Genomic DNA, 18,861 nt, shown 5'->3' with positions numbered 1-18,861 from the left:
CTTTCTGCTTTCGGGTTTTAATTATTGCCAGATGTATGATAATTAGTCTACACAGCTGCTTTTTCTTAGATGAGGGTGGCCCTTAGAGAGGGCATCTGCATTCCCACACAGGCCCGTAGTAATTATCTATAAATCAAGAGCTGCATAATCATAAATTATCCAGAATAGGGAAGAAAGACTAGAAACTAGGGAAATTGTAGCATTTGTTTGAGGGAAATGTGACAATTAACTTGTATGAGAAGACATGCATTTCTTGAATAAGTAGTGTATTTTAGGCCAGTGTTTTTCAAACTTTGTTGCACATGTGAACCTTCTGGGAATCTTGTTAAAATGAAGATCCTCATTCAGTAAGAGTTGGGACCTGATATTTTGAATTTCTAAAGAGCTCCTAAGCAGAGTCTATGCCACTGGTCCCTGAAATACAAGGGCAGAAGGTTTTAGGCAATCTGGACCATTACCAATGACTTTGAACCATTAATTTTCTTAGGAACTGGACTTTCTTTGGACCATTTTACTAACCTGTACTAGATTTAATTGTCTCCTTTCCAATTGATTGGCCCAGCAGATCATATTGATTTAACCTGGAACCATCAGGAGCAACCTGTACTGAATCAGATGCATTGTAAGTCCAAATATAGGTGACTTCTGAAGTTGTATATGCATCTGTATGAAATCAGAAACAAATATTTGTAAACACTTTAGTAAGAACCATCAACAGAATGGTATATCAAAAGTTGTTTATTTCAAATAAATACTGTTTACTAAAAAAAAGAAAAAACGATATTTATGGAAAACATTTATAGGGACAAAATGTATCCTTAGAATTTTAAACTTCAATATTAAGGGTGTGAAGTAGACCAGGAGAAAAATCATGTGCATGAGAGTATTTTCATTGCAACCAGTGAGAGGTGAAGAGCACACCTCTCTTTAGAGACTAAAAAAATGAAAGCTCTGAAATGGCTGAAACACCCCCCACTTAGTCCCACAGTAATAGATGAAGACACTGTAGTAAACAGGTAATGGATGCCCAAAGACGAGTTGAACAATTTATTTAGAAAGAGTAATCACTCGTTAAATAACAGTCATAATCCAAAATGATATTTTTTCCTGGAAGTAAAAGTTACCTAGTTAAGAATTAAATGATTTAGCTCTCATGATACAGTGCATTGCATTAAAAGAATGACAGTGAATTATTGTGGACCATGTGAAATACATCAGAATACTATATAGTTCAAATTTGCAAGCCCTTTTCAACACATGTTCACTTGAAAATTCATTTCACTAGACTACACTTTCCTAGCATTCTGGTAAAGTTACAGATTGGCAGGCAGAGATCGAACATACAGACCAGGCATAAATTTATGATTTATTTTGTCAGGGATGCAGATTTTAATGGAACTGAGATGGTTCCAGAACTGCAGTGCAGGCACCCTGTTTTAGTCTTCCCCATTTTCTTTGCTTCTCTCTGTCCTGTGAGGCATAGAGCTGAACTCTCTGTTTAGGCACTGTCATGCCAGAGTTTAAAAGTCAGGCAATTCTGGCTACACTACTGACCTATTAAAGAACGGTTATGTATTTTTACTATGGGACTATTTCGAAATATTAGGTACTCCTGGTTCTTGAGCAAAATGAAGCCTCACAGTCACATCTCAAATGAGGGAGAGAAAGGGCAGTTGTTTCTGGCAGTATTTCTGCTTCTACCTCTCCAGGCTTCTGACATCTCTAAGTGTTATAGTTTAACACCACTATACTGAAGTGGTTCTGATACTGAAAATGACCCAAGTGGAAATCAATTTCCACTCAAGCATCAGTAACAATATAGCAAATGCTTATGAGTTTGTGTCTTATTTGCTGCATGGTCTTTTACTAACATACTGCAATGCTGTCTGGTCTTCTGATTGTCTGCTCAATGTTAATATTAGTGAAAGCCTGTTTTCATTGTGCATGTATTCATCTACATCTGTAAGAAAATTATATTATGGGGAATTAAATAGAATTATAAAACATGTATATATGCATGTATTTCTTTATATATATGTGTCATCATATATGTATATATGACAGCAAAGGCATATTGTAAATACTTATGTATTTACTAATATAAATACTTGTTATTTTAAGGTCTGAAATTTTTACTTGCCATTAGTTAATCATTAATGATTCTGTTGAGAGGATTAAATAAGGGGTAAAATTGGGAATGCAAATAGCTAGTAACTAATTTACAGACCATCAAGTGACTTGTTTTGTGTTACTGGACAAAATTTACCCCATGAATACATGTCATGGTTCTCTCTTCAGTCTAATTTCAAGTGGCGTGGACTTTGATAACCAAAAAGATACATCACATGGGCCACTTTACATAGAAGGACTTTACATTAATCAACAGTTGTAAATGACTTAATAAATTGTCAATTTTATAAAAATAATTACAATTTCACCAATTTTGAATTTTGATCTGAACTTTAAATATGACTAAGAGAAAGTGAAATCCTACAAAAGGGATAACATTTTAAAGAAACAATCTAGTAAGATACTGAAGGACAGGAACTGACAACTGTCTGATTCATGTCTATATATCCTGCACACTGGTACAGTGCCTGACACACCACAAACATGCTCAGTTCATTCCTGCTGGATAAATGAATGAACTTATAACATTTTAACTATGTGATTTACTGTTATGGAAGATAGAAAACTGGAAAGGAGCCCAAGAATACATTAAAGAAAATGACTGATCCTTCACAATGTTTTTTTTAAAAACGAGTTACTGTATTTTATTAGACAGGATTCTGTTTTTTAGATTTTGGGTTTGGTGAGAGAGGATGTAGAAGGAAATTATTCAGCGCAGATTAGAAGCTCTCCCTGGGTACGCGAATATACCTATAAACCAGGAGGCCACTGTAATGTTTCTTAATAAAGTATAAAAGGAGAGAAAGGCAGGTAGTTTGTTTTACAACACTCTTTATTATAAATTCTAGCCCACAATAAGGCTGTTATTAATTATATTCAATTATCTTAAATAATAAATATTTATGTCTGAAAGCTGCATGAAATATCAGGTGCATGCTGACTGATTATTAATCTCTGGTAGTCAAGAAAAACACTCCCAAATCATTTGTAATTACCAATTTTATACAAAAAAGATGATGCACATTTTATTTTGAGTAAATGCACAGAATATGGCTAGACTTGCACACATGATGTTTGAAGTCAGGGTAAAAAACAAGGAGAAATGTAAAGGAAAGGTGTGAGACAACAGGAATTAAAAGAAGAAAAATGAATTCAAAATTGTAACCATAGACAAAAGATGTTTATTTTATTTGAGGAGAGTAATATAGTTCCAGAAATTTCATCAATATTTTGCTTGTTTTTGTTGATTTTGAGGGGCAAGTGGTGTTAACAAAGAGAGGAATAAATGACTAGAAGAAAAAGCCATAGCTGTTTCTGTTAACCTTTGTTGTACCAACTTTTTAAAGTTTGGTTTGGCTTGCTACTCTACTACTCCAGACTTACATCTATATTATACATTAAGATTTAGCAATCAGGCACCTACTATATGGGCAAAGAAAAGTTAGAAGCAAATGGAGTATATACAAATTATTTATTCTCTGTATTGTAAAATAAACAAAAAATGAAATTAAAAATAATATCTTAAACAACGAATGCATAGCAACAAAAATTGTGTTGCCCATATGGCTTCTGAATACAGAAACACCTTAACTGCTAAATTTTCAAGGATACAAAATTTCACTACTCTGTGAATGTAATATAAGGTATTTTTAAATTTTCATTTAAAATATTTTCAGGTGCATTTAGTTCATTTTCAGAATTGAAACATACATATTTGATGTTAGTGACTATAGCTTGTCCACCAAAAAGTATCTTTCCATTTTACATTATTACTGAATCCCGAAGAAAATTTTTATTTGGTGTCAAGGCTTTTCAGTTTTCTCTTTAATCCCCCTTGTACAATGCAAATGAGTTTTCTCCACTGCATCTGCTCTGGTTTTCTCAGCACCATGTTTACATTGGATAACATGATTGACAAACAAATAATTTTGGAAGCAATGCCAGTAATTGAAGTGATGGTTTCCATGACAATAAAAGAAGGTTTTGTGGTTAAACGAAGGGGAGATTCTCAAAGAAAATTGAGAGCTGCCACCTTTTGTAAGAAAGTGCAGAACAAACAAGGTTGAACGTCTCATTCCACAAAACAATGGTCATCAAAATAGGGGGTATGCATTCTTATTAGCCATCATTTCTCCCTTTACTTTCTCTTGGTACTGTCTGGGACGAGAAAGCACACTATTCAGTCATATATATTTTTATCAGGTGAGAGGACTGCCTTTCTATTCATCAGAGAACAAAAAGTCAAAAGATGCCCAGAATGGACAAAGACAGGGATGTCAGGGAGAGTACAGTTTCTAAAAAGGTCAGGCAATGAAGCACTCTCAAACAAGAGGACAGCTGCTTAGCTGTGCCCACAAATTTATCTTGAACCTGCCCTGACTGCTTTGTATTCCTACGGATATGATTTGACTCTCCCTCTTTTCAATTATTCCAGGAGTGAGAATGCTGCAGTTTGGCATACAAGGTATAATCAATGACCTAAAGAATGGCCAAAGGAAAGCCCTTTCCGAAATGTTCTAGAAATACAGAAGAGACCTTCCTGTAGCAATCTAGTTGCATCATCTACTTCAAGTTTATTTTAGGAGATTTAAAAAAAATCCTGTTAGTTAGAAAGCAGAAAGATAATTGTTTCTGTGCTTACCATTTGCAATAGGCAATAGCTACTTAAATAAACAACTGAATTTGTCCTTTACAATTCACTCTTAGTTGACAAAATGAAACATTTAATATGTATTTTTAATGTGCTAACACTTGGAAAAGAACATAAATGGCATAATCCTGACAGTTAAGGAGTTAATTTTTCATGTACACTAAATCATATGATGTTCTTTATTAGCATTGAAGTAAGTGATGATTTCAACACCATGATTAAAATATAATGATGTTTGAGAAATGCCTTAGAGAGTTAGCAAATTACTTCCTTGAGGGCAATCCAATCAGCATGTCTTATACTTCTGAATCTTACTGGGCAAGTATTAAGCAATTCATAACATGAGAAGGGACTATACAATCAAGCAGTGCTACTGACTATATTTGATATTATTGACCCAAAATATGTACCTTTTTCCCTGTACTTACAGCTGCCAAATTTCAGAGGGCATGAATGAGCATCCATTGGAAAATCCTCCAAGTGCATGGGACATTCAGCTTGAACTGTAAGCCTAAAAGTCAAAATTCCACTCTTTGTTTTAGTAAACTGGCAGGTGAAGATAAATCATGTTATTGTTGCCAACAGAATTAATGATGTGGTAGGGCCTTCCTTATAATATTATATCAGGCTATTTAAGACTTAAATATGCTTTAAATTCTTTTACTGTTAGGTGACCCTTCAGAAGATATTGACACCCAAAATCTGAGCCCAAGTAACAATAATATTTATCAAAATTACACTTTACATAGCCATTTGTACTCAGTGGTTTGTGAAGAAATACAGAAGTTACACACACATCTTTGAAAGGCTAAGTTCTCATTGACTTCATTAATAATATCTGAAATCTTAAAAGAAAAAAAGTAAAAAAAAAAATCTTCTTCATGAAAAGAAAGCCATTTGTTCCATCATTTAACAACCATATAGCAAAACTGATATAAAAATTCAATATTGACTCAGAGGAGCTTCAAAAACATTTAAAACCTGAATGTGTCACTTAATGTATATAAATACATGAATATAAATACAGATAAAGAAATAGACATATATATAGATGAATCTCCTAGAAATCTCTTGTGAAGACTAGATATTTGGCTAAATTATGGACAAAGGGTATGAATGCTTAAATATTTTTCTATATCTGTATGAAAACTATAGAATAATCACAGAAAATTTGTTAATAAAGTTATTAGTTATTCCATTTCATATGGTATTGTGTACTCAGAGTACATAGCACAAAGGCAAAGTGGATAGATAGGAACTAAATGGAAATGACAGAAGAATTTCTCATTATGAGTAAAGCAAATGTGGCCAATAATTCAATTATAGTTTCTATATTCCAAAGAGGGTATTTAAACAGAATTCCATGCAGTATTTTCTAAAACTGTGTGTTCTGTGCTTGTATTTTTTTAATGCAAAATGTTCAATCGTTGCCTTGATCCCCAGAAATGAACAAAGTGTACTGCATCTGAATGTACTGAAAAGCTCAGCGAGTGGAAGCAGAAAGAATAGCTAATTCTTCCATTTCAGGCAATGGCCACCTAGAATGTATCTTCAGGACTTTTTTCTTTAAATATCAGAAAACAGCATAGGACTGTATTATTGTCCCTTCTTAAATAGTGTTCACAATTGAAATTCAGTACTTAACTTTTCATATGAAATGGTAATACCTCATGCCTATCTATATATACTGCTGAAGGATATCCATTTCCTGAAAATGAAAATTAAATAGCCTAAAAGCAATACTTAATAAGTAATGTGATTCTTAAGTTTTAGCACATTAAGATGAGAGTGAAACTTTTATCTTTAGCTTTTTAAAATATCCAAGCATTTATAAAACATATCATGAGTACTTTAATACACTGTTATGAAAATTGTCAACTTGTGCTAATACTTGACTGGTGGATTGGCTGATTGTTTAATATGTGAATTTCTTGGTATTCAAATGAAACATATTAAACCTAAAACATACCTAACATATCTAAATAATTCTAAAACCATACCTCATTGTATACAGTAGAGTTCCGTCATCCTGAATTCGAAGCAACTTATTTGGCATTGTCATATTATGAGCTACGGATTTTTTCCCATTATGAAAGAAGGTATCTGGAGTCCAGATTTTGCTAGCCATTAAATTGTTAAGTCGAAGGATGTTCATAGGACCTTTAAATTTTAACCGTTCATCTTTCCATTTTTGCCGGAAAAAGACATCTATTGTATATTCCTGAAATGTAAAATAGCATGCCTTTGAAAACAGTGAACATTTTTGATACAAGGCCCTATAAAATCCAACAAAAATTAAAATTTAAACAGTTAGAAAGAAAGCTAAATTGAAAGAATTCATTTTGGAACCAGAGGATCATTGTAGCTAATCAATAAATGTTGCAACTTTCAATAGGCTAAAGCATGTGCATTTCCACAATTAGCTACATATTCTTATAAATAGAAAATAATAAATTTATTTTATCTGGCCTTGTTTGGTTGAACAAGGAAGGTTTCAGTCAAACTGTTTTACTGCACACTAGTTTACAACTGCTTGAAGAGGGAGCATATGCGTAGTCAGGGTCTGGGTGGATTGTTTTAAGTATATGATCAAGAAAGTATGAGCAGGCAGCCTTCCCGGTGGCAAAAAAAAAAAAAAAAAGAAAGAAAGGAAAAGAAACTATTAAGCACACTGTCAGGTCTGTATGAGTCATCATCTCCTGTTGCCAAGGAAACTGTAGAATATAATATTTCTTTTCTATCCTTAAAAAATAATGGTGAGATATCACATTGTTAGCAAGAGAGTATTGGAAATGATTTCAGTAGTTGTTTTTTTTTTTAATTAGTTGTAATACGGGGACTGTGACAAGTTATTAGAACACTTAAAATATGGATATTTTGCACCTAATGTTAAAATGTACTTTAAAGTATTAATAGAGACCAGTTAATTATCCATTCCACTATTATGATTTCCCAAAACCATAACTAAGCCCTTTCTCCCTCCCTCTCTCATTCTCTGTCTTGATTGTCTCTCTTAAAATGAAAGAATATATTCAATTTAAATAAGATATATAGTTCAAAATTGTGATGAATAATGGCAATCTATTGGGTGTTAATATATTTTTGTCAATATATTATTGTGCTAACACTTACGTTACACATAATTAAAATGCTCAATTGCAACCTAAAATTAGAAATTCAGAAACTTTCCTTTCAGCACAAAACCATGGCCATTACATATTTGCAAATAAATACTTTGGCAACTGCAATTTCAATAAACTACATTTACGTTTAGCAAAAAAGAATAGATTTAAAAGGCCAAATAAGAAAATATCAAATTATTTGTACAAGACTGAATCAAGTAAATGATTTTTGGTGAACCCTCAAATATTGAATGGATAATTATACTAAGTGTCAACAATAGGTAATGGCTATTAAATAGGAAATAATTTAAGGGCTCTGGGTTGTGTTCCTACAGAGGAACAAAAACCATAACCTACTCCACCCTCAGTCTCTGCAGTCCAGGCATTACTTTTTTTTTTTTTTCCCATTTAATGTCATCTAAATGGAACTTGATTTAAAAAACTGTATTATGAGATGAGTCTTTGCCGTACAGTAAGTTTTTATCCTTTCCAACTGCAGTCCCTCAAATCCCAGCCTAACACAAATACCTATGCTATTTCCTTTTCTAGACAAACTGAATATACTTTATGACTTTTTTAGAAGCTTCAAATTTGATTTTTCCATTTCTGTAATATTATGGTATGTATTGCCTATTTCATTAGATATTGATGCAATGATTTCCTAGGACCCACCACAAAGGAGAATCTTAAGGTTTACATTCAGAAAGTTTCAGATATCTCTTTTAAAAAATTGTTCATGGGCACACTATTTGCTTTTAAGCATTCACAGTGTGCCCTGTTGAGTTATCTAGCATGAACTGTGCCTTTTTTTTCCCTTCCCCTACCCACTCACATTACTCTCTAGGGCAGGGATTCTTAATTTTTTTGTTCTATAGACCCCTTTGCCAGTCAGGTAAAAACCAGAGACCTTTTACTAAGTCCACACTACATTGTGTATTATTTAATAAATATATCACACCAACGCCAACACATATTCTTATATTCACATATTCCACATATTCTTATTCCCCACAAGAATAATGTTTTGTTCTTTTTAAAATTTCATTTCAAGTTCATGGACCCCTGGTTAAGAACCCCTGCCTAGGGCAGCTTAATTCTCACTCTTGCTTTTCCCCATTAGAGCATGTCCCCACTGGACTGGAGGGAGAATTCTACTCATTACTACACACCCAGTCCTCTGAACACCTGGACAACACAATGTCCACTCTCCTTGTATCTTTATAACTTGGAAAACTCTCCATTATTGTAAGATCATATATTGCAATTCTACATTGCAGTTCTACTTTCTCTCACCTAGCGCACAAATCTTCAAGAAAGTGACCATGGCTTTCATTTGTGTTTCATTTTATTTCATTTTCAGATCTATAAAAGTCCATAAATAATATTACAAACACCTTATAATTGTCACCCAGAAGAAATGTCATCTAAATATTACTGAAGTCCCCACAGTTTATTCTTCTACAATCAATCCTTCCACTTTCGGAGGAAATTATTATGTTCTATTTTTTAATGAGATATAGACATATTCTCTGTCTTTATGCTTTATTAAAGAACTTCTATATCTCATTAAGAAAGTATCATAAATATCATAGATTTACAAAATATCATGAAGTTATTCCCTTATGTTTTTCTAAAGATGTGAAAACTGACAGAAAAATAATAAAGAGTATAATTTTTCATACAAACTTAAGACTTCAGACTCATGAATCCAGGGCCTAAAAGAAACAAATAATAACATCAACTACATCATGCCTTAGTGAATATACTAATGACCACTGAGCAATCTAGAAACAAACAAATAAACAAATCCACAAAGACATATCAGAATGCATAACATCCTGCAAAGACATAACAGGCCATATTCTGTGGCCTATGTTATACAAGAAAAGTGAGGCAGATTGTTGAGTAAGACTGAAGAGTTGTAGAATCCATATACCCTAAGATTTGAAAAATTCCTTATAGGCAACTTGGTGACTTGTTCAAGAAGTAGGTATTAGTAGACAAGGATGCAGTTTCCAGTCCAGTGTTTTAAACACCACTAAAAATCTCCATGAATAAACTTCAAGTATCATTTCCATAATTTGTGCTGCAAACAAGGAAACCACTATTGCACAGTTTATTGTAGAAACATGATTTCAAGGACATATTAACTTAGGCAATACAGGATATTCTTTACTGCCTAACTAGATTAATTATAATTCAAAGCTTGAAGCCAAATTCTGAAGAATTATATCTACTCTCTAAAACAGATCCAGCTAGCAGGATAGCTCTAGGTGTGACCTCCCATTTATGTTAATTTACTGAGTGTATTTTAAAGTACCAAAATTTATTTCATTATATGATTTTACTAATAAAAGTTAGTCTCCCCTGAGTAAATTCCAATCAGTATGTTTCTACGGTAGTCTCTATAATGAAGAAAAAAGTGGTTTATGAAGCAGACATGTAGCAATTAACTAAGTGACAGCCTTGGAATGTATGAGACTCGTTAAGCTCAAATACTTGCAGTTATTACTCAAAGGGAAGTGGACAACAAATTTAAAGCAAGTGCTAGCACTGCAAAAGCAATAAAGGTGAGGAGTTTAAGAAGAGATCAGCAGAGTACCAATACACCCAGTTAGACAAAACCACCAAGTTCTGGTATATGAAGGAGCTCACATAAACAGAGATTGCAGAATACAGTTACTGGATATTCTGACTATTGTGGTGGTAAGGTGTTTGGGCTTTCTTTTTTGGCACTAGGGGCCTGACAAATTTTAATAATAAATTAGAAAATGATACTAAAGATTTGTATTCTAGTAAAAGATTACTAAAATATATCTAATCAAAATACTCACAATGATTAATAGTTATAACATTTGTATAGCAATTTACTTTGATATAGTTTAAACCATTTGTAATTCATAATACATTTATAAGTTATGCAAAATTATCACCATTTAATAGATGGGGAAAATTTAAAAGTCACATTTGTTAAAAAAAAAAAAAGTGAGCCAAAACTTAAAACTTTATGAATCTAAACACCATGCTCTTTACATTTCACCCTATGTAAAGACAATCCTTTCAGGCAGGAGATTAGTGTGAAATTTATTTTTCTAATAGTCCAGTAGAGGTACTAGTTATAGATTATGGAAGATTACTGAAGAATTTACTATCAGGATTGAGACTAGAGTTTCATAATCTCTATTACAATCATTCTACCATTTAAAATGGACTCCAACACAAGACTGAAGAATAACAATAACAATATCAATATCAATAGTAATAATACATTATGTAATTAGAAATAGCTATTAAAAGTGTAGACTCTTGGGTCAGGTAGATCAGAATACAAATCCTAGCTCTGACACCCATTATCTACTCACTTTAATAGTTTATTTAATCTCTCTTTTGCAATTGTCTTTCTACAAAATGAAGATAATAATAGAACCTACTTCCTAGAACTCTTGTAAGTATGAAGTATGATAATAAGTGTAAAATTCTTAGAAAAGTGTTTGGACAGCAAGGAAAGTAGCCTGGCTTGAATCACCATCTAAATATCATCACCACTACTATCCCCCCATACCCAACAAAGAGTCGATGGCCAAGAGAGGGGCACCCAGCAGCAAAAGGTCACGGAGTAAAGTGCCAGGGGCAGGGGCTGAGTAGAGTGCCACAAGAGGTTCATCAGAGAGTATGTCACTTGGCTTTTTGGTGATTTGTCACTGAGAAGAAATCACAAGTATGCCCCAGGAAAAAGCCAACATGTATCTACCAGCCATATAAATGGCAGTGATTGCCAAGAGAGAAATCTAATATATTCTAAAGTTTTATGAGGGAAACTTTTCTGACTTTTTCAAGCAATTGGTTATAAGACTTTTCATGAGCTGACTCTGAGTACTTTTCTAGCTCCATTGTCTCCCAAATCCCCAAAAGCATTCTCAGTCCAATCACATATTTTACTAAAGCCCATAAGCATTTCCAATTTGGACTAACACTCTTTCCCTGTTATGTGGCTGGCCAATACTTGTTTGTCTACCTCACCCATCTTCTCTTCCTAGAAACCTTCTCAGACACTGTTTCCTCTACCCACATCCCCTCTGCTACCGTGTCAATCCACATATTTCAGTTAAAGCATTATCATACTTTCAGTGTGCAACGTCATATAAAAGTATGAACACCATGTGGTAGAGCACAAGGAAGAGATAGACTGACTCTGCTTGAAGTAATCTAGAAAGGCATAAGAGAAGATGAAATTCAACCTTGGCCTTGAATAAATAAAAGATCTCCAAGTGGCACAGAGAGAAAACAACAGGCACAGAGAAAAACATTTGCAAAGCCAGGGAGTTGTTAAGATAATAGCATGTTTAAAGAACAGTAAAAAGTTCAATGCACATCTTCGAAAATAAAAACTTCACTGTTCAGTATAATGCATTCCAGTTACTGCCCTCTGTCTCGCCTCCTCTCCTCAGCCACACTGCTTAAAAATGTTGCCTCCTCTCTTTCTCCATTTCCTCACCTCCCACATGCTTCAACCCACTGCAATCTGCTTGCTTTTTACCATAATCAGCAAATACCTCCTTGTTCTTAATCTAATGACACATTTATGTCCTTTTTTTGACACCGTTTTCTTTTGCAATTTTAGAATGCTTACCTGCACTGCCTTTCTTAAACACACAATATACTGTGTGGGAAACTCGGGAGAAGATCCTCATCATGGGATCCGAAACCTTTCCCTAACCTCCAACATTCTGCATGTAATGATAGCTCCTGGAAAACATGTGGACACAGCATTGGGGGATGATATATATTATTCTTATTATTCTGTTATTCTCTGCAAGGATATAGAATCTGTTGCCCCTTCCAGAAATACAGGTTCCACACTTGCAACCTGGGAAAAAGGCATGTAATCTCTTCAATTTTCCCTTTAAAAATCAGTTATGTTCAGATGTCATTGTTGTTTCTTATTTAATTTCTACAAAAGATATAGGTTCCTAGGAAGCAAAGAGAGCTGAATATATTAAGTTCCTCCAACAACTTTCTCCCACCCTTCAGGAAGATAATGGAGGGTGTCAAAATACCTTTTCCATCCCCTCTTCTGAAACAGTTATCCCACTCCCTAGAGTAAGATTTTCTGTGGGCAAACTCCACACCAGTGGCCCACCCTATCACCAAATGAACCATATCACTTGCAGTGTAGAGAACCCCACTTTGGCACAGGGCTGTATGTGGTACAGATAACATCTGACTATTGTACATGATAGCTCCAAGAGGAAAGAAAAGGCAGTGGTCTCTGAGATTTGTCTTTAGGGATTAAATCATTCTGGCTCAGAGAAGGAAAACACTCTTCCTTTGGACAGATGTCCCTGGTTGCTCCTCCTCAGGCTTCTCTGAAAACTCTTTAATTCTCTTCCTGTCCCTTCATTATTAATGTTACAGAGTTTCTTGACCTTTCATTCTAATATTTTTCTTTAGCAATTTTATGTATGCCCATGGTTTCAACTATCATTAGCTGACTCCTCAAACCATCTCTAACTCACACCCCTCTCCTGAGCTCCACATCTACTCCTACTACCTTGACATCTCCAATTAAATATCTCAGAGATACCCCAACTCAACATGGCCAAAACAAAAATATTCATCTGTATCAGTGTGCAAAAAGGCTGCCAACACAAAGTATCAGAAACATGTTGGCTTTTATAAAGGGTATTTATCTGAGGTAAAAGTTTATAATCCCAATGCCATGGAAAGTCCAACTCAAGGTATCATAGAGTACTTTCTCACCAAGGTCAGCTACCACGTGTTGAAGCAAGATGGCGGACAATCACTGCTTGGTTTCAGGTTTCACTCTAGCTTTCCTCTACCTCTTGAGGCTCCATGGGCCCAACTTCTTCCTGATCTCACTTCAGGCTGGCATAGGGCTTGTCTCTCAGGGCTTCCTATACCAGGCTTGGATCTCTTCCCAAGATCAGCTGTAAGCTATCAAGAAAATGGTCCATCTCTTCCCAGGCCTTTATCTTTTTGAGACTTCTCCTTTCTGTCACATGGCAGGATTAAAAATGACAAATTCTCTACTCTGTGCATCTTGTTGAATGAGGGCCCTTTTATATCACACCCAGCACGGGGGTGGGGATTCACTCTGAGCCATGCCCTCTGACACAGTCAAATCTAAAAGCCCTGAGCTTAACAGGTAATCTAATTAAATATATCTCTGCGGAATTTAATGCAATTAAAGGGTATCTCACCCAGAGGAATAAATTAGTTTACAAACACAATCTTTCTGTTTTGGGGACTCAAAAATAATCTCAAACTGCCACATCATCCCTTTCAGCAAAAAAACACCTTTCCTCCTGTGTTTCATAGCTCAGTGAATGGTAGCACTATTCACCCAATATCCCAAACATTCTTCTTACACTACTTCGACCCCTATATCCAACAAATCACCAAAGCCTTGTCAATTCTACTATATGGAGATATTTTAAATCTTTTCAGTTGTTTCCATTTTCAGTACGTTGATACAGTCCACAAGCATCTCTTGCCTAGAATACAAGAATTTTCTAACTAATTTTTTTCCCTTTTCCATTCCCTGAATCCAAATTCTTGGATTGCTAAAAATTGGACCCTGTCACATGGCCTGTACATTATCCTTTACCTTCTACCAACCCTATAATAGTTCTCACTGCACTCAGCATAAAGTCAAAGTCTTTAACCTGTTAAAATACCCCGTAATTGCCATGTGTACAATTAGCAACTAGGATTCCACAGATATTTTAAAAGGCCCAGGAAACAATGGTTTTGATAAATACTCCCCAGATGATTCCCATGCAAGTGTCATGAATCCACTGTTGAAGACCATTATTATAAACTCTGGAAGGGTGTTGAAAAACATTGGCTAAGTTAATGAATGTTCCACAAGCCTAATTCTTAACCTTTAAAAATATCAGTAACCTTACTGTAATCAACTTCTACATGCCAGCTTTAATTTGAGTAAACTTTACAGCTTTACTTTATATATATTGTATTTGTCATGTTTTATTAAACACCTTTCCTCATCTAGCTCCATATACAAATGACAACTTTTCTTAAGTGTTAGCAGATTACTGCAGAGTCAATTTTTAACCATATATTGAGATCTAATAATTCTCAAAATCTCATTATAATGTTAACTACTGAGCTACATAATATTTCAATTGCTTCTGGGGATTCTAAGAGATAATATAATCTTTGTCTTCATAGAGATAAAGGAAATCCATATGACTAATAAACCAAGTCAGCACTTACCTGTCTGCCTGTTTCTAATAGTCTAATGTAATCTCTGGATCAGAAATCTGAAAATTATTTCAAAGTTTCCCTTTTTCATGCTCTAACCCTAACACTTAATACTGCTAGAGACAATAATTTGGGTTAAGAGTTTCTGTCTAGTCGTAGGTGAAATAATTGGTAGCTACACCATGTATGTCTGAAAAATATGCATATACAGTGAAAATGCTTGCTAATATGGGAAAAGACTTCCTATATAGAAACCAAGAAAAAATAAAAACAAAGTGAATTATAAATTACTAAAATGCACACGTCTACTACAAACTTTGTCAATTTGTCAGCTAGCAGTTCCTTTCAAAGTTTAATTACCTTCTTATTCATGAATTTTTAAAATGTTGAAATAAAAGATTTTAACTTAATTGCAGCCATTGTAATTAGAATCTTTAATTATAATATAGATCTGCAATTGTCTTTGGAAAAGTACAGTGGTTAATGATTCTAAGATAGTTTGTGTGTGTGTGTGTGAGAGAGAGCAAGAGAGAGAATATGTGTGTGTTTTCTTTTGGTTCTTAATTCTTTTGTAATGTTGCTTTTTCCTCTCAGGCTAATGTCACAACAAATCTACATCACTGACCTGAATTGGAGGATTTAATAGTTTAGGTCTTGCTACTGGGTATGCACACTGCATAGAAATAAGAATAAGTGAAATTAAATTTATTCTTTCCTTTCTTCCCATTAACAAATTGTTTCTTTAAGGCATTAGTTAGATATATCCACTTCCACTTTTATGTACGGGTATTCATAGTGTTATTCTCCCTGCTCCTTGCTCCTCATGGAAACATTTCCTTCTATTTAGAGTGGTAGGGCTGTTTCTTCCTTTTTCTTTTCTTTCTTTCTTTTTATTTATTTTGAGGTACCAGGGACCAGGAATTAAACCCATGACCCTATATGTGGGAAGTTGGTGCTCAAACACTGTGTCACATCAGCTCCCTGAGTTGTTTTTTGTTTCTTGGTTTTGCTTGTACTTTGTTTTTGTTTTTTTTCAGGAGGCACTGGGCAGCGAACCCAGGACGTACCATGTAGGAGGCAGGTGCTCAACTGAGCCACATCCGCTCCCCTATTTCATTTCTTGACTTGACCATCTAAACTAATATAAAGCCAAAGTTTCCTCATTATTTACTTTGCTTTTCCAGAAAGTAATATCAAGATGGAGAAAACACTCTTTTTGATCATCATGAAAACCAAATCATTTGACTTTTAATTAACTTTTATCTTTCCTAACAAACTTTCAATGTGAGCAAGTGTGTGTTGGTTAAATGGTGTAGCAGTCTGAAACAGTTACAAATTCCAAAAATAGATAATGGATTATGTTTGTAAACTGTACTGTACCTAGGAATGATTAAATTATGATTAGGGTCTTGATTGGGCCATGTCAGTAGGGTGTAGTAGTCTCCACTTTTGGGGGGTGGGGACTCACAGATAAAAGACATGGCAAAGGACAGAGTTGGAGCTTTTCGATGCTGGAGTTTTGATGATGGAGTTTGATGCTGAAGTCTTAAGCTGGAGCCCCAGGAAGTCAGCACACAGAGGAAAGAGAAGCAAACACTGGGAACAGAGGAATGCTGAGCCTAGAAAGAAGCAAGCCCTGGGAAGAGAGGAACCCTGAGCCTAGAGAGAAGCAAGACCTGGAAAGAGAGGAACCCAGGAAACCTGAACCCTGGCAGACATAGACATTGGCAGCCATCTTGCTCTAACACATGAAAATAGACTTTGGTGAGGGAAGTAACCTATGCTTTATGACCTGGTATCTATAAGCTTCTACCCCAAATAAATATCCTTTATAAAAACCAACAAGTTTCTCGTATTTTGCATCAGCACCCCTTTGGCTGACTAATACACATCAGTATATAGTTTATTCAAATCTAATTTTCATTAGTTTCATCTAGATTTGTAGGAATATTAAATAATACCTCTAGAGTGACCAAACTGTCTCCTAGCCCTTACTCATTATACTCCCCATATCACACATTAATATGTATACCAATTATCAGTGTACTGCCTTTCAGCTCCAAAGCCATCCTCCTTTCCCCTTCTTTGTGAAATGGAATGTGAGTCCTAAAAACATTGCTCCTTTGCCAGTGAAACAGTATTCAGCCTTTTCAATAGAAGGTGCTGAAGGGACACTGCCAAGTCATAGCTAGAGAAGGGAGCTTTATTTTTTTCTTTCTGGTTTTCTTCCTTTTTCTATGTGTTGTCATTTTTGGGCACAACTTCAGAGGACTGGCATACTGTGCATTTCCAGCCACAAGGCAGGATATTCCTAACAGCTCCAGCAAATATCCTCATATTTTTTCACCATCAGCACCATCATATTCCTGTGGCAGCAACACATTCTCCAATGAGGTCTGAATCTCAACTTTGGGGAGGGAGTTCTTCCAAGTCCTTAGTTAGTTCCTGCTTCATAATCTTTTACCCCTAGAAGTAGAAGAGGCTGCTTTCTGCATTTGCTATTTCTGTATTGCTTAGAATCTTCTTTCACCCTTTTTAGTATTTAACCAACCTTCAGTCACAAATAGTTCTTTATATTAGATTTCTCCTGCTCAAAGTATGGATATGAATTCTGTTTCTTGACTGCACACTGATCATATAGTAAGTGTATGCCCATTTAGTGTTTTGTGATTAATCAGACTTCCTCCAAACAACTATTGTTAAGATTGAGGAAACAAAGTTGAAAAAGGTATGGAAATAAAGTAGGAAATTTGATACAACAAAGAGAGCTCTTCAGTAGAGTATTAGGCTAGTAGCACTAAGGGAAATGCATCATTAGGAAAAATGTCTAAGGCCTGAAAACTTTCAAAAGCCTACCAAGATGCTAAATATGTATTTCATTTGAGATAATAGCTCCATATTTAGACTCTCTCTTTCACTAAACTAAAAAAGTCTAAAAGGAATATGTTTTTTATTTAAATATCGCCAACCACAGTATCATTCTACTCAATTCAACATACATATAGTTTGGAATATGGGTGCATTTTAAACTTTAACATGACATGGGGTCTTGACCTCAACTCTCTTATGAGACCAAAAGTTTGAACTCAATTTAGATATGAAGGAGTTAGTTAAATCTGTTCTGTTGCTAATCACAGCAATCCTAATACCAGCTATTAGCTTTGGAGATGTGTGTTAGTGATCTCAAATAGTGATCAGAACAAAGAGTGTTGGAAGGGTGAGGCTATTCTGTTACCACTCCTGGGAAAAAAATGAATCCATAAATTTTGTCAAAAATGTATGATTTGAATTTACCTAAAACCCCAAATACCAAGTATTTCTTAAGTATGTATAAATATATATATGTGTGTGTATTCATTCTTTCAGATGAATTCTCTTTACAAAACAAAATAAAACAAACAGAAATGCCCTGTTGACACTAATATTCACAAGCAAAAACAATAAAATTGTGGGGTCCTATGCAAATTGTGTTTCTTTCCTGGCTGGTAATAAAACACCAATGATATGAGGCAGTTTGATATTATTTATGAATTCCAAAAATAGATATTGATTATGTTTATATACTGGTTTATTCCTCTCGGAGTGATATCCCTTTGATTGTATTAAATTCAGAGGTTTCACGCTTACTTTATTAAACCAAGATTAGGGCTTTGATTCGGCCACATCATTAGGGCATGCAAGGTTGAGTCTTGTCCCAGTGGTGGGCTATATAAA

General features: G+C 34.7%; 1 protein-coding gene across 2 annotated transcripts in view; it reads right to left on the bottom strand.

The window, feature by feature from the left end:
- Window positions 1–18,861, bottom strand: part of GABRA2 (gamma-aminobutyric acid type A receptor subunit alpha2) — a 160,755-nt gene that overhangs the window by 76,951 nt on the left and 64,943 nt on the right. For both annotated transcript variants that reach the window (XM_004458583.4, XM_071216647.1), the window contains 3 exons: window positions 6,781–7,001; window positions 5,209–5,291; window positions 520–663 (listed from right to left, as the gene is read on the bottom strand). In XM_004458583.4, coding sequence (XP_004458640.1) covers window positions 520–663; window positions 5,209–5,291; window positions 6,781–7,001 — 448 coding nt within the window. The remainder of the gene's footprint in view (window positions 1–519; window positions 664–5,208; window positions 5,292–6,780; window positions 7,002–18,861) is intronic.

This window comes from Dasypus novemcinctus, chromosome 1 (assembly GCF_030445035.2).
Source record: "Dasypus novemcinctus isolate mDasNov1 chromosome 1, mDasNov1.1.hap2, whole genome shotgun sequence".
Classification (NCBI taxonomy): Eukaryota; Metazoa; Chordata; class Mammalia; order Cingulata; family Dasypodidae; genus Dasypus; species Dasypus novemcinctus.
Note: the sequence above shows the minus strand (reverse complement) of the source record. Positions and strands in the feature narration are given on the sequence as shown.